General features: G+C 45.0%; 1 protein-coding gene across 1 annotated transcript in view; it reads right to left on the bottom strand.

The window, feature by feature from the left end:
* Positions 1-13,220: 13,220 nt before the first annotated feature.
* FBXO32 (F-box protein 32) overlaps positions 13,221-17,062 on the bottom strand; it is a 32,427-nt gene continuing 28,585 nt past the window's right edge. The window contains exon 9 of the mRNA XM_047724209.1: positions 13,221-17,058. Coding sequence (XP_047580165.1) covers positions 16,969-17,058 — 90 coding nt within the window. The 3' untranslated portion in view covers positions 13,221-16,968. The remainder of the gene's footprint in view (positions 17,059-17,062) is intronic.

Below are 17,062 nucleotides of genomic sequence, written 5' to 3'. Positions count from 1 at the left end.
CCGGCTGTGACTTAAGGGAGGGGATAGTCTCTTTCCCTGAACACTTCTCTCCCCTCCTGGCTGAACTCCTCTCTCTTTCTTCTTCTTCTTCTTCTTCTTTTTTTTTAAAGATTTTATTTTATTTATTTGACAGAGAGAGAGAGACATCACAAGTAAGCGGAGAGGCAGACAGAGAGAGAGAGAGAGGAGGAAGCAGGCTCTCCGCTGAGCAGAGAGCCCGACGCGGGGATCGATCCCAGGACCCTGGGATCATGACCCGAGCCAAAGGCAAAGGCTTTAACCCACTGAGCCACCCAGGCGCCCCTCTTTCTCCTTCTTTATATTGATTCTGGATGGTTGATTCTAGCCTTTCCATAAGCCCTGCAGTGAGGTAGCTGGCACCCCCGTTGCACTTAGCATGTCAGGATTCTCAGCACCACTTGTCTTCTGCATTGGGTTTTAGCCAAAGTTCTGGGACCTCATAGCAGCACTGTTCACAGTAGCCAATGCGTGGACGCAACCTCAATGTCCATTGGGGGATGAATGGATGAAGAAAATGTGGTGTGTATGGGTGTGCACTGTGGTGTGTATGGGTGTGTACTGTGTGTACGGACACATGATGGAATGTTATTCAGCCATGAAAAAGGAGATCCTGTCATTGGTGATAATATGGGTGAAACTTAAGGGCATTACATGAAGTAAAATAAGTCAGGCAGAGAAAGACAGATACTGTTTGATCTCACTTATACATGGAATCTGAGAAAGCCAAACTCCTAGAAACAGAGACTAGAATGCTGGTTGCCAGAGCTATGGGCTAAGATGGGGAGCTGTTCATCAGAGGGTACAAATGTCCAGTCATAAGCTGAGTAAGTTTTGGAGACCTAAGACATAGTATGGTGACTGTGGTTAACAGTGCTGTATATTCGATATTTGACAGTTGCTCAGAGAATCTTAGAGATTTTCTATCTTACAATCTTAGAGAATCTTAGAGATCATAAATATTCTCATCACGCACACACACACTCACAAATGGTAATTATGTGAGTTGATAGAAATGTTAAGTAGCCTTATTGTGGTCATCAATTCAAGTATTCATGTGTGTCAAGTCCTCAGGTCGTGCACCTTAAACTTGAACAATGTGAACAATGTTATATGTCAGTTATATCTGGATAAACCTGGAGCAAAAACCACAGCAAAAGTGGGGAGGACGTTTCTAAACTTAAAAAAATCTTCCAGAAATAACTTAGGAGACACTTTATTTCCTAAGTGATTCTATGCAACAGGCCGTAAAATTTAATGTGTATCTTTCTTTTTCCTCCTCATACCTGAAGCTATGACTTTGTGAATTGTAGGTCTTTGGCAATGAGTCATTGGAAGTTTTTCCAAATTATATACACAGACAAATTTTTTTTTGAGCTAAGAAATATGGCACATGTTAGAAATACTTGAAAGGCACAGCTGTCCCCAGAGCTGGGGAATGAGGTGATCCATGTTAGTGAAACTAGTTAAAATCGATTGACTAGGAAAAAAACAAAAGCAAAGTTTTTGGGACCAGAAAAACCCCACTCAGCATCCTGTTATAGTAATTATCAAGTTACAGAGTATCATTTTGGGGGCAGACACCATACATTCCTAGGTCTCAGTTGTCTCAGTGAAATGCGGAACGGGGTGGGCCGTGTGCTTATAGGAAGTTGATAGAAGCTGGACCAGATCACCTCTTCTGGTCTCTGTCAGTTTTAACATCTTTAAGTCTGTGAAGTTCATGGTTTCAGGTTTGCCCAAATTCAAGGTTTCTCTCCTTCTTTGTTTTGTCTCAAGTTAAAATCGCATTCGTGTCAAGGCATTTCCTGGTTGTGAAGCCAGACCTGGAAAGGGGGACAGTGCTAACTAGGAGAGGAGAGGAGAGTATTGTGCTTACATATATGAGGGAATGGAAACAAAGCAGTGCTCTGTGTCTAATCTGTTCCATCTCCCAGTGGCAGGGCTGTTAGCACAAGCCAAGAATTCTTTCAGATATTTGTCGGCAAGTCTTCATCTAATAGCAAGCCCATTGGAATGGCAAGGCTAAAGAAAATGTATCCAGGAGACCTCTGGGTGTCTGGTGCAGGAAATATGTATTTCACAACGACTTTTCCCGAGGCACTGTATTAGGTGCTGTGCAGGGAGGACGGTTCTGGTGTCATAAAAACCACACTGGGTTTAGGGTGACACAGATTTGAGCTTAAACCGTAGCTCGGTGGTTTTGAAAGTGTGTGGCCGGAGTATGATGGTAAATGTTGAAGAAACAGCTCTGAAGAAGGAGGAGGTTGAGGAGGAAGAGGAGGAAGAAGAGGGGGGGAAGGAGGGAGGGAGAGGAGGAGGGGGGAGGGAAGGAGGAAGTAGAAGTGGGAGGAGTGGGAGGAGGGGGAGGAGGAGAAGAAGCAGCAGATCTGTAGCTCCTTCTGATTTCTGTGGTGTGAATATTCTCACTAAGGCCAATATTAAATTACCGACATGCCACTGAACGCGGAGTTGGGAAGAGACAAACCCGTGCAGGTCAGCTCTCATGAGCCAGCTCCAGCACCCTGTGCTGTGTGATCTAGGACAGAAGATTTTGTTTTTCTGAGCCTCCTCAGTTTCCGTATCTGTGAAGTGGGTTGGTGCTAGCATACACCTTACAGGGTTGCTCTGACAGTTAAAAAAGAATAATGTATTTGAAAGCAAGGATTCAATTTAATATTGATATTACATCTGGGATTTCTTACTACTTATGAGTTTATTTGTTTTAAAGATTGGATGTATTCATTTTATTTGAGAGAGAGAGAGAGAGAGAGGCGGCGGAAGGGCAGAGGGGGAGGGAGAGAATGTCAAGCCCCGATGTGGGGCTTGATCTCATGACCCTGAGATCAGGACCTGAGCCAAGAAGCCAAGAGTCAGACGCTTAACTGACTGTGCCACCCAGGCACACCTACTGAGGAGTTTATACAATTTAAAGGATATTCACTCAAGCAACATTCTAACCATTGGAGGGTATGTATGTGCTTGTTTTGGAGAGGAGGGTAGTGATGGTGTTGAAGAAGAAAAGCATAAAAGAAAACAAAAATACCAAATAACATAGTTCCCTCTGAGCTACTATATGACTTCCTAAAATTACAAGAGGATATTTGAGCTAAAAAGGACCTAGAGACTAGCTGATCCAACATACCTTCATGTTATAGATGAGGAAATTGAGTCAGAAAGCCGAAATTTATATTCATATTTATATTTATCCTGTCTCGTCAACAGCCTGGTGGGACAGACCCCTGAGTAGAGGCCAGGGCTCCTGAGTGGCTGTCTATCAAGGGCTCATTCTGGGAGTCCTCCCCTTTTGAGCAGGTGTTTATTGACTCAAGAAATGGGAATTCTCAGGCTTATATTCATACTGATCAGGAAAATAGTTTGGCTTAATGTTCAAAATAACTTTAAACTGTTGGTCCTGGAGCACCTGTTTGGCTCAGTTGGTTAAGCATCTGCTTTCGGCTCAGGTCATGATCCCAGGGCCCTGGGATCGAGCCCCACATTGGGCTCCCTGCTTGGCAGGGGAGTCTGCTTCTCCTTCTCCCTCTGCCCACCCCCCCTACTGATGCTCGCTTTCTCTCTTGCTCTCTCACTGTCAAATAAATAAATAAATAAAATCTTAAAAAAAAAAAAAAGAAATTAGTGGTCTCAGGGACACCTGGGTGGCTCAGTCAGTTGAGCATCTGACTCTTGGTTTGGGCTCTGGTTGTGATCTCAGGGTCCTGGGATTGGGCCCCGAGTCTGACTCCACACTTGATGGGGAATCTGCTAGAGATTCTCTCTGTCCTTCTCCCTCTGTCCCTTACCCGCTAAAACAAATAGATCAATATTTAAAATAAAACCAGTGGTCTCCGAAGTGGGGTCCTGGAAGGAAAAAATGAAAATTGCCATTGACTGCTTTATTGAAGAGAAAGAAATAAAGCAATTTTCCATGGTTTCTGATGGGAAATGATCTCCTTATGTAATTCCAGTGAAGGGACATTAGTGAAAGGACTGCTTGGAGATGTGTGGGCAGGGTAAGGGGACACAAAGGCCCCCAGAGGTGAGCCACAAAGAGCATTGCTTCTCCCAGGCTTGGAGAGGAGACCCAGGGTAGCTGGAGCCACAGGGAGGATTTATATGGAGGAAGGAAACAGTCCCATCAGAGACAAGTGGCCAGCCAGGAGGGAGTAGGCAAGAAAGACCCCCAAATTCTCTCTTTCTCTGCTCTCTGGTCTCTGCTAGCTCCTCCCATTGGGCAAACCCAACCACACACCAAGCCACACCACACACCAATCCAATGTGGATCCAGCCCTTTTCGATCAGCCCTCCAGGGCACGGAGCTGGGCATGGATCTTTGGGGACAAACAGAGAACAACCAGCACAGAAGCTTTCCAAATATTTAATATCCAGATTGCTAATGGCCCTCTCTGTCCACCTGTCAGACATCAGGTGTCATGTCAGTCAGTACCCAAGGCACTTTGACCCCAATGCAAAGCGGAGGCCAGTGGTACCCTGAGTCAGTCTTTTGTTTTTGGTATATTGTAACAGACTGCAACTTCTTTCTGCCTGACCACGTGGATTTATGGATTACAGTACCTAGTTTTAAATGAAATCTCACAAAATGCACAGATGCTTTAAGAAGGTTCTTGCAAAGACAGAGCAGAGCGAAGATACTGCAGTTGTGCATAAAGGAACAAGAAAGTGTCGGCCCTAGCATGGCTGTTCCTGGGAAGGCCTCCTCATGGGCTACAGTATCTGCTACAGTGATAAGCTAATGAAAACCGTCCCAAAATTGACTCAAAAATTCAAAATGATCACAACTATTTGAAGTACAGGTTTATTTCCATCATTAGTAATGTTGACTGTCCTCCTAAGTGTTCATTATGTTTTGAAATATTAATGATAATAAGGCCTGCGTATACTTTTTTAAAAAAAAGATTTTATTTATTTATTTGAGAGAGAGGGGAAGAGAGCAAGTGTGAGCGGGAGGGGAGCAGGCAGGGGGGCAGAGGCAGAGAATCTCAAACAGACTCCCCGCTGAATGCGGGGCCCAACGTGAGGCTCAGTCCACGATCCATGAGATCATGACCTGAGCTGAAACCAAGAGTCGGACGCTCAACCCACTGAGCCACCTGGCATCGCTGCCTGTATTTAATAAATACACATAGGGGTGCCTGGGTGGCTCAATGGGTTAAGCCTCTGCCTTTGGCTCAGGTCATGATCTCAGGGTCCTGGGATCGAGCCCCACATTGGGCTCTCTGCTCGGCAGAGAGCCTGCTTCCCCCCCTCTCTCTCTGCCTGCCTCCCTGCGTTCTTGTGATCTCCGCCTGTCAAATAAGTAAATAAAGTCTTAAAAATAAAACAAACACACATATATTGGGTTTATGTGAAAAATGCTTACTCATGGGATGATCGGAGACCATTGGTTTGAACAATAAAGAAAGGCTACAGTTGTGATAATTATGCTTCTCTTTACGGACAGCAAAGCCTCCACGATTTTTCTGCCTAGAGCATGTAAGGCAGAAACAGAAAATGGAAAGTGACCTTAGTGAATAATAATAAAAAATGTTTATATAAAACTCACTACGCCTTGAGCACTGCTCTAACCACAAATCCCACCTGACAGATAAGAGGACTGAGGCCCGTCGAAGTTGAGCAGTCTGCCGGATACAGCAAGGAGCGGGCAGGACAGAGTTTGAACCCCAGCTTCAGAGTCTTTGCTCTGGATCACCGTGCTAGGCTGCCTCTCTGAAGGAAGTAGGGGCTTCTTGGAATAATTTTGAAATTAAGACAAAACTATCTCCTCACACCTGTCAGAACGGCTAAAATCAATAACACAAGAAACAACAGGAGCTGGCAAGGATGTGGAGAAAAGGGAGCCCCTGTGCGTTATTGGTGGGAAGGCAACCTGGTGTGGCCACTGTGGAAAACAGTATGGACGTTCCTCAAAAAGTTAAAAAGAGAACTACCATATGACCCAGCAATCGCACTAGTAGCTGTTTACCCAAAGAACATGAAAACACTAATTCAGAGGGATGCATGTGCCCCGGTGTTCACAGCAACAGTATCTACAAAAGCCAAATTAGGGAAAGAGCCCAAGTGTCCACTGACCAATGAATAAAGAAGATATGGTCTATATACAATGGAATGTTAGTCATAAAGAATGAACCTTAGCATGTATAACGACATGGACGGAGCTAGAGAGTATTATGCTAAATGAAATAAGTCAGAGAAAGACAAATACCATATGATTTCACTCATATGTGGAATTTAAGAAATAGAACAAACAAGCAAAGGGGGAAAAGCAAGAGAGGGAGAGAGAGAGAGAGAGAGAGAGAGAGAGAGAGAGAGAGAGAGAGGCAAACGAAGAAACAGACTCTTAACTCCAGAGAACCGACTGATGGTGGCCAGAGGGGAGGTGGGTAGGGGGATGGGGGGACTAGGTGGTGGGGATCAAGGAGGGCACTCATTGGGGCGAGCACCTCGGGTGTTGTATGCAGATGCTGAATCACTATTGTACACTAAAACTAATATTACACCGTGTGTTAACTAACTGGAATTTAAATAAAAACTTGAGAGAAAAAATAGCTGACTTTGGCTGCTAGTGGATATAGGAAGGCTCACGTTTCTTTCACACACACAAAAGAAAAAAAACAAAATATAATTAAAACAATGAATGCCGGTTTAAAAAGTACAGAGAAAGGGGAGCCACTCAGTTTTATGTGGGGTAAGAGTGACTATTTCGTTGCACTTTCTAGCATCTGCCAAATATGATTTCTCAGGATGTGGTAGTTGGCAGACAGCCCCTTATAGCCACTAGATTCCACTGTCTCTCTGGGTTTTCTCCCTTTCCTTCCTGCCCTCTGAAGCCTTCCTGCAGACTTGCCTTGCCCTTGTTCTCTTTCTAGGAGCTTGTACTAGTTAGGGTTCCCCAGAGAAAGAGAACCAGTCAGATGTATCTCTCTCTCTTGCTCTGTCTTTCCCCCTATCTCCATATAGATATACACAGTCTCTCTCTTTCTGTCTCTCTCTCTCTCTCTCTCTCTCTCTCTGTATATGTGTATAGATATATTTTATTCCTTAAAATCTGTGAATTTTTCATCTATGTCTATCTTTAAGGAATATAGGTATGTCTATCTATCTCACAGGTGTGGAGCTGGCAAGTCTGTAATTTGTAAGGAAAGCTGGGGGCTCCTGGGTGGCTCAGCTGGTTAAGCGTTTGCCTTCAACTCAGGTCATGATCTCAAGGTCCTGGGATCGAGCCCCGAGTCAGACTTCCTGCTCATTGGGGAGTACTTCTCCCTCTCCTTCTGCCCCTCTGCCCATGCTTTCTCTCTCTGTCTTGCTCTCTCTCTCTCTCAAGTAAATAAATAAAATCTTTATTTTTATTTTTTTTAAAGATTTTATTTATTTACTTGACACACAGAGATCACAAGTAGGCAGAGAGGCAGGCAGAGAGAGAAGGGGGGGAAGCAGGCTCCCCGCTGAGCAGAGAGCCCGATGTGGGGCTCAATCCCAGGACCCTGGGATCCTGGCCTGAGCCGAAGGCAGAGGCTTTAACCTACTGGGCCACCCAGGTGGCCCATAAATACAATCTTTAAAACAAATTTTGTAAGGAAGACCGGCAGACTGGACGCCCAGAGAAGAGCTGATGTTTTAGTCTTGTGCAGTCTGGAAGCCATCTGGAGGAAGAATTCCTTCTTTCTGGGGGGCACATCAGCCTCTTCCTCTAAAGATCTTCAACAATTGGCGAAGGCCTACCCACTTTCTGGAGACTAATCTGTTCTACTCAAGGTCTGCTGATTTAAATGTTCATCATAGCTGGAAACTACCTTCACAGCCATGTCTGCGCGTTGGTGTTTGACCTAACAATGGGTACCGTGGGTTAGCCAAGTTGACTCAAAATGGATCATCACAGAGTTTGTTGAAAGGACCTGGGGTTCACTGATCTTTGGTTAAGCAAGGCTTAGGCCCAGGCCCTGGGACCCCAGGGAATACAGAATCCTTCTTCAGTTCTCTTCAGAAGGGAAACCTGCCCAACCTTCAGTGTTTTGTGTTGTTTTTTTTTTTTTCAAGAAACCTCTTGACAGCACTCAACAGGCTTGGGTAGTAAGTCTTGGTCTCTGGCTTTTAAGCCACAATCCCTGGCTTCCAGATTCCGGAGGAGCCCTCGTTTATACGGATTCAGGAAGAGTGTGTTGTGGGCTTGTGTCTTATCCCACATGCTTCCTTTTCAGAAGCATGAACTCAGTCCTTCCTCTCTGAATTCTTCTGGTACTTTGTACCTCAGTCGGGGTACTTGGAATTCGAATCTTATGTTGTAGTTGACGTACCTTCTCTTGGACCTCCCAGCTCTGCCTTCCCCCTCCCCCCGCCACCCCCCCAGATCTATGAAAGTTCTTGAAGGCAGGGGTTGGGCTCACACTTCTAAATGACTGCTTTCCTGCCAGGACACTGCTGCTTCGTAAACATGGCTTCTTGGAGAGACTTTGAAATGCTGATCCTCTGTGACATTTCTTGGGCAGGAATGTGATGGGTGTTATCCTCAATGAAGTCTGTGTCAGAGGGACAGGAGACAACTTTACACCTACCGCACCGCAGGCAGAGCTCTCCTGTCTAGCCTTGAAGGTCACACATGCGGGCATAGCTCTTGCCACTGAGTTAGGCTCTCAAGACAGTTGTGCCTTTCATTTGCAGACAGACCCTCACTCAGCCTGGCGGCAGGGGACATGCAGCTGAAGGGTCAGGACTGATAACTTGGTAGGGCGGGCTGCTGGACCCAGGCTAGCAAATCTGTCAGATGAACTGTGTTAGTTCCTGTGACAGCTGTCACCAATTACCACAAATTGAGTGGCTTAAGACAATGCAGATCCATCAGAATTCCAGAAGTTTGACCCAGGTCTCAGGGGACCAAGTTCAAGGTGTTGGCTGGGCTGCATTCTTTTCTGCAGGAGAGAATCATTTCCTTGCCTTTTCCTGCTTATAGGTGGTGTTCAGGTTCCTTGGTTCATGGCCCTGTTTCTCGCTCTTCAAAGCCAGTAATGGCTGAAGGGCCCTTGGTCCGTGACATCACTCTGTCCTCTTGTGCCTTTCTCTTCCACTTTTAAGGAGCCTTGTGATTGGGCTCACCCAGGTAGTCTGGAATAATCTCCATCTCAAAGCACTTAACTTAATCACACCTGCAAAGTCTCCCTTGCCGTGTAACATAGTCGAAGCATCTGGGCATTGGGATGGGGACATATTTGGAGAGTCATTATTCTGCCTACAGTAGTAGCCTTATGATTTCCATTTAAAATAAGTAATTAATGTAAGATAGGATTTTAAATGGAAAGATACAATAATTTCACTCATTGTAACAATGCTAGAGTTTCTGAGATATATTTATGCTTAATTTATTAAATTTATAGGTTATTAATTTACCTGGGAATGTTTTGCTTATTAGGGTTGATGCTTACTCGAGCAGGTATTTGAAGTACTTATAAAAAAAAAAAAGCAAATGTGTCAGATTTATAATTGTAGCTTTAACATGTTTAAAGGAATTTTCTTTTTTTTTTTTTTTAAAGATTTATTTATTTGAGAGAGAGCGAGTGAGCATGGGGAGGGGCAGAGGGAGAGGGAGAGAGAAACTTCAGCAAACTCCTAGCTGGGCTTAGAGCCCCAGGCAGCGCTCCATCTCACAAACCTGAGATCATGACCTGAGCCAAAACCAAGAGTTGGACACTTAATTGACTGCCCACCCAGGGCCTCCAAGGAATTTGTATTAAGTGTATAAAAGGGACTTGTTTTTTAAAGAGACTTTAGTCTGTTCAATTTGAGTTTATCAAACAGTAATAGAGCCCCTTTTATTTCGTATGAAAGTTTACTAGACTTGTAAAGATGTAGTTGAACTTAAACTTTAATGAAAACTAGGTCTTCACATTTGTTACTTTTTCAGCTCCCATTAATTTTTAACCAAGAAGCTATAAATAGTTCTGTCTATGCCCATAAACTCACACTGATTCTTATTCGAGTAAAGGGTAAGCATGTGATCAGTGAGACTTTCAAAAGCATTTTGTGAATGTCAGTGTATGTTATTAATTCATTCAGCCCAGCCCTGGGCTGGGTACTGTGACACAGCCCCACGTGAGACTGCAGTCCAGATGCAGGGAAGGGGTATGGGAGGTGAGATTTACTCAGTCAGAGGAGGCTTTAGGGAGGAGCTAGCCATAAGGAGCCATAAGTAGATGTTTATCAGACAGAGGCAGGGGAAGAAAGACTGCCTGGGATATTTAGTGAGTGTTGAGCTTTTGTGATCCTGGTGAAAATTTAAAAAAAAAAAAATCTGAAATTTGCCTTTTGTGTTGTTTTCTTTTTTTTTTTATGATTTATTGATTTATTTGAGAGAAAGCAAGTGAGGAAGTGAACACAAGCAGAGGGAGCAGCAGAGGGAAAGGGAGGGGGAGAAGCAGGCTGCCTGCTGAGCAGGGAGCCCAATGTGGGACTCGATCCCAGGACCCTGAGATCATGACTGGAGTCAAAGGCAGACAGACGCTTGACTACTAAGCCTCCCAGGAGCCCCTTTATGTAGTTTTCTGATGGAGAGTTAGGGCAGAATCAGGGTGTGTTTCAGGGTAAATGTATTATTAATTCAGCCATGACATCGGTCACCTGAGCGCATCACACCTAACTCGAGATGCAGAGCACTTCCTAACCTAGTTCTCAGACCCTCGTTTCTTGGGGAATCATGATTATTAACATTTATGGAACATGTGTGGTGTGCCTGGTTCTGTGCCTTTTCCTCTGTATTCGTTCACTTAACCTTCACAACCCTGAGTAATAGGTTTATTGTCACCATTTTGGAATCTCGGAAACTGAGACCTAGAGGAATTAAGGGGACAAAGGTCACACTGTAGGTAAGTGGCAGGACCGTGATCGGAACCTCGCACAAGCCATTCCCTCTTCCCGGAATGCTCATGACCTCACTCTTCGCAGCTGGCTCTTCCTCACATTTTAGGTCCCAGACTCACTCTCTTTTGTTGGAGAGACCCCCACTGCTCAGCCCATCCTAAGCAGGTTCCCTTGTTATCCTGCATCTCAGCCCCTTGTTTAGTCTTACCGTGGCACTTATGATTTAAGTGTTTTCCTACTTGCTTTGTGTGTTTGTCTTTGTTTTTCCTACTAGAATCTAAATTCCGTGAAGACAGGCATTCTGTCCGTCTTGTACATTATCGTGTTAACAGTCCCTTGCACAGGTCCAGGGTATAATACCTGTTCCGTAAATGTCTATTGATGAATAAATTGATCCTGATTTGATAGCTCATTATTCCCTAATCATTGTAGTACACACACCGTATGTGGAACTATCCCATTGAAGCATAACACTGTGTTATTGATTGAGGTCCGCCCTCAGCAGCAAGCTTATTTCTCTACACATTCCTAGAAATTTTATAACAATGATAAGTTTCTGTTACAAGGAGTCTAAGCCTCACGAGGCAAAAGAGAAACATCCTCAGTATGCTGAAAAGCCAACTTGAATTGGCACACACCAAAAATGCGCCCGTGTGTTGTTGGAAAAACATTTATTGCAATTCAGTGTCAAAAATTTTTTACAAAAATATGCCACCGTCTGGTACAAACAACTATAAAAAAAATCAATTCATCATGCAAGGAAAGTGTGCAAATAATTTACACAGAAGGACTTAGCTCACACAATATTAAATGAACATCTTTGCGTGAAATGAGACTAACCTTGTACTTTTAGTTACATGTCCAACCCCCTATAGCACTTTTTAGTAAAAGGAGTAAAGCTTCTAAGCTTAGGACATGGGCTTTCACGTGCATCCCCTTTAGCCAGGGTTATGGGCACTTGGTAGAACAAAGATGGTGCCAAGAGCTCTCAGGCCCTTGGTGGCAATCCGTGGAGCCTTCTGTTTAACAGACTCGTGCCTCGTTAATTAAACAAACATTGCTCTACTCAGAGACTGAAAAAGTCATGTTCAAACTCCAGAAGTAATGTTGTAGCAGATGGAGTTTTAAGAAGTTCAGACATTTGGAACAGCCATCCATTTTTGGACAAATGGGGCAGGGCCGGGATTTTGGGAGCTTTCTCAGGAAGCTTTGTTTGCTGAGTTCAGGGACACTTTGAAAAATGTCCAGTAGACAGAGTCACAAGTATCTGTGGTCCCTTGCTCCTTGCTGCCTCTTGGAATAAAATAATCTGTCTTTGCTTGGTGAAGATGAGGTTTAGCAGAGAGTGGGAGGATCTCCCCCCACCCCAGGATAGAAACTCCCCAGATCTGTTGGCAGGTGCTGGAGGGTAGGGAGGAGAAGGGTATGGATTAAATGTACTTCTTAGTCTGAGAGGAGGTACCTGCTTGCTGACCGTCAGAACCTCAGTTTCTAGAAAGCAAGATGGCTACTCGGCCATGATCTCTCTGCCATAAGGGCCACTTCTGTAATTAAAATGTGGGTACCCAGGGAAAAGTGAGTTTGTCAGAACGTGCTGCTTGCTCTGTGGCCAGCAGGTTGTACTCCCTAGAATGCTGTACTCACAACAGTGTCAGAGGTTTGCAAAAATGTTAAGTGGCTCCAGGGAGAAATGTTAACTTCTCCATGGAGAACCAGTGACTAGAAATATTTGGAAAAGATAATGGTCAGATACCTCATACTGTACCCTCATGCTTGCCTTCCACGGTGAAGGTGTTGAGAACAATCAGGTCAGGTGTCACTCGTCTCCAGACAATACCAATGAATGCTGGGTAGGGGGCACAGAGTCAAGGCCTCAGAAAGTCCTGGGTTCGTACTCAGGTCTACCACTGAGTACCAGATGGGCTCAGACATGCCCCCCGAATGTTCTGGACCTGCTATCTCATGTTGAAAGGCAGAAGGAATGCCACACTCCGCCATCTTCAACTTCCCTTCCTGCACCAAAGTCTGGGATGGGAGTTTCCTTCCTTTGGGAAACTATGGAGGGTTTACTCTCTTTAACAAAGGAGAGAAGAAAGCATCTAAAGAAAATGTGGAGTTTAAAGGAATTATGATCTTGTTTACTGAAGACATCAAGAGCCCAAGATATATCAAAGAGTCTTTGCATTTGTCTAGAGGTTCGGGGTGTTTCTGAGGTCTGTTTAAACACTAATAGGATTTTAGGCCAGGATCCAGTCAGAAGGATGGTTCACAGACTCAGATAGTTGGAAACAGATTAAAACAAAACAAAACAAAACAAAAAACGAAACGCCCAGATGTCCACATAGAAAATGTTGATATAGTTTAGTTTAAAAAAAAAAAAATTCACACATAAAATTACAGTTAAAAAAATTCACACATAAAATCGAGTGCGTAACAAAACATTATTACCCTATAGCCCGGCAGAAAACTATAAACTCAGGTGTATAGTTTATGATAAACATTGTATTCAATGCTACAAACGCTACACTGTTGAACATGTCTTAAAATGATTGACCTTGTAAATCACACCACTTGCTTAGACAAGTAAAATTCTAAGACCCCTCCCTTCTCCCACACAGAAACCACAGAAAAAAAGGAGCTTCTGTTAAATTGTAAGCTCCCCATGAAAAACACTTTTCGAATCCACAGGGAATCATGGCAATAACGTGGTACCTGCTTGTCACCTTCCTTCTCCATCACCCAGGAAAGCCCACGGCCGTACTGAGTGTTTTGCAGAATCAACCCAGCCCATCTCAAATATCTCCTCCAGGCCACTTCCACAGAAAACTGATCATCACTAAACAAATGTCATCTCACAGCTGACCCACTGGGTATGTTTTTACTTGTACTTTTGCCCCTCGCCCTCCCATGCTACCAATCCCGCTGCTCAAAGTAATATCAAGTAATCATGCACTCTAGTTGAAGATGCCATGGACTTTTTTCTAGATCTTGCTATGAAGTGAGCGCTCACCTATTGTTTCCCTAAATGTTGTGCCTGACTCTCAAGAGACTCCAGGCTTGTTGCTCGTATACCCTTACTTTGGACCAGATCAGACCTAACATCCCTGTGGACTTGTGCTCACGCACAGTGCTCTGGACTTCCTCCTCCCTTCTCCAGAAGTCCAAAGTACTTCCTAGCTGACATCAATGTCAAAATCTACGTTACCGGGGTCGGGGGAGGGGGTAGGGGCAGTGGCTAGGTAGGTACAGCAACAAGAAGGGAGCCTCCTATCTCTTCCAGCAATTTCCATTTCCATCGTCCTGTCCCTCTGGCTTTTAGACCAGCAGTTTTGAGATGGGGATTCTTTGTCTTTGTTTTTTAGGTTGGGTTGTCCCCAGAGGGTTTGCCAATTCTAAAGATGATTAGTACCCAGGGAATGAGAATTTTCTTTTTCATTCACTTTACTTATATGTGAGGCTCTGGTTATGCTAACAGCTACCGTGGGGCGCCAGCACAGACGCTCTCACCTGCTATGTTCTCCGTCACCTTCCCACGAACCACAGCATCAAAGAGAGGCCATTTCTATTCCTTCCCCCATCCCTCTCCACCTGCCATTTCCTTTCTTAGTCTCGTCTGCCAATGAAGGAGAACCACCAATGTTGGTTTCTTCTCTTTTTTCCTTAAAAATTTTCCTCGGCTCTGTCACATACCACGTCCAAAAATGCCAACAGAGATGGAGAGAGCCCAGAGGCACCGTCAAGGGAAACATCTCAGAAGACCATCTCCCAGCCACTTGTGGTAGCAGTCATCCTGCACAGGCACGCCTTGCTGCCTAGGGTAGGAGACGCAGTCGCCGGCATTGCAGACCGTCCAAAGGAGACCGGTTGGCCAGTTTTGTGCTGATGGTCTCAAGCAGACAGCATTTCTGGGGCTGCAAACCTAAGGGTGCCTGGGAGTTCCCACCTCCCTGATCAGCATGAAGTGGCAGAGGTCATGAGTTGATGGACAGATGTGGAAGGCCATGAACGCCTACACCTAAAAATGCCAGAGTCAAAGTTTCCAGAGAGATCTCAGCTACAATCAACCCAGCTCTGCCTTGCATCTTTCAGGAAGCTGAGACATCTGAGAGAAGCTGTCTGAATTCTGGAAGTGCCAGTTTTTTTTTTTTATTCCACCATCTAGGCCCTGCGTTCTCAGTGTGACGTGGACTCAGCAGGGAGGGAAGACCAAAAAAGCCCATTGGGTCTTAGAGGGGTTCCAGAAGGTCAACCTTACGCAACAAGGTCTTATTTTTTAATGTTTGATTCTTCTCAGTGGGGGAGAATTTAAATGCAATTTAATGTTTTCCTCGGATAGAGGGGGCAGAAGTGAAAATAAATACGGAGACACCCCGGCGTGTAGGCGCAGACGCAGCAAAGTGAGGAGGGTTGATGGAGAATTGACTTCTCTTCAGCCTGCTGGTACCCGGGCTGTGCCCTGAGGGATAAGCAGCAAGGGGCTGTGCATCTCCAGCTGGTGCCTGGCCTTGTTTCTGTCCTTGCTTACCCACCTGTCCCCTCCCCAGGTCACCCCTAGGTTCACCCCCTAAGGATACACTGTTCTCTACCGTGAACGTGAGCAAGTTCCGATTTCTGCTTTACTTACTTGCCAAGGGCATGCAGGGTGGCCAGTTTATTTGCAAAAGAGGAAAAAAAGCACAAAGCAAATACAACTGCCAAAATATGTACATTGTTGTAGAAAAGCAAAGTTCTATAAAAAGTAAAAAACAAAAACATCCCCCACCCCATCCCAGGAATATTTGACAATGAACTCATGAAGTCCTGAGATGTCCTGTCTTCCACACGGTCACCTGCTGGCATTTGCCTAGCAAGATCCCCAGGGGTACGGAGTAAGTTTAGGATGAACACACAGTACTTCTGTTCCCTAGGATCGGAACTCTAGGTTTTATCTTGTCATCCTCGCAGGAAGTCCTATAGCTTGGGCTGAGTAAATTTTGGTGTTGGGCATAAAAGGAAAGAAAGCTCCTCCGCTCATCGCCTGCCAGGAGGGACAGCAGCTACTAAAATGTCTAATTGATACGTAAAACCTGTTTTACAAGCCTTTATCAGCCCTCCGGCTCCCAGAAGTCCACAGATGAACGCTTATCTGTGAAGATATTCTGGGAAGCCCAGACAAGCCAAGAAGTTTAACAGGAATAACAAAGTCTTCACAGCTATTGGGTGACTCCTTCTATCTTGTCTGCGGTGGGACTTCTTCCTCTGGGGCTGTTTTTAGTCGGCCCTATGTTGCCCCTGAATGAGCTACCACACGAAAGGAAAAAAAAAAAGGCTAATGTGCTGTGGAGTTGTTCTAGAAAGGAGTCAATGCCAAGGAGTGCCTATTCCCGTAAAAAGGAGGTCTGCAAGGTGATGAGGATTGCCTCCAGGACCCCTTCCTATTGAAACTACTTTCCCAGGAGGAAAAACCAAGAAAAACAGACACTGCCTGCGGGACAATGCACTTTGTCAGAGGGGGTGCTGTGTACTTTCCGAGGTAGAGTATTGTGTGATATTTGGAAGACAAGGCCCTATGCCCACGCGGGTTTAAGATGGGTGGTGCTTCCTTTGCCTTTTTAAAACAACCCCTCCCCCCCCAATTGAAACCGAAGCACAGGGATTTCGCGTATGTCGTCCTCTTCTCTTTCTTTAAAAAGCAAATTTTCACATTGTAAACAGAGTGTTCTATCTTGAATTCGAGTTCTGCCCTTCTTTTCCATATCCCTAGGGAACTACCAAGGAGTCTCAGTGAACACGAGAATTCCATTTTCACCGACGAAACTGAATTCCTGCCCTTACAGTCTTGCCGGCAAATAGTTAGGAAAACAGCTTATGGACAGTATTTCCGCTTTTCCATACCAGTTCTAATGAGAAGTCTGTATTCTAAGACTCCCAGCCGGCAGCTGCATCTCTCTCCCCTTCCAACGTCCTCTCAGTGACTTAGCTCACAAGTTCTGAGCCAGCGTTTCAAATGTACACTATTTACAAAGGAAGTGTCCGAGCTCATACGGTATTCCCAACCATCCGATCAGCTGGGGAGCCCTTCGAAGTGTTGTCCCGAGCTGGGATTCAGAACTTGAACAAGTTGATAAAGTCCTGGGGTGAGAGGGAAACGGAGCAGCTCTCTGGGTTATTGGCTGTGCACGGGTGGTCAGTGCCCTGG

The sequence above is a fragment of the Lutra lutra genome, chromosome 4 (genome assembly GCF_902655055.1).
Source record: "Lutra lutra chromosome 4, mLutLut1.2, whole genome shotgun sequence".
Classification (NCBI taxonomy): domain Eukaryota; kingdom Metazoa; phylum Chordata; class Mammalia; order Carnivora; family Mustelidae; genus Lutra; species Lutra lutra.
Note: the sequence above shows the minus strand (reverse complement) of the source record. Positions and strands in the feature narration are given on the sequence as shown.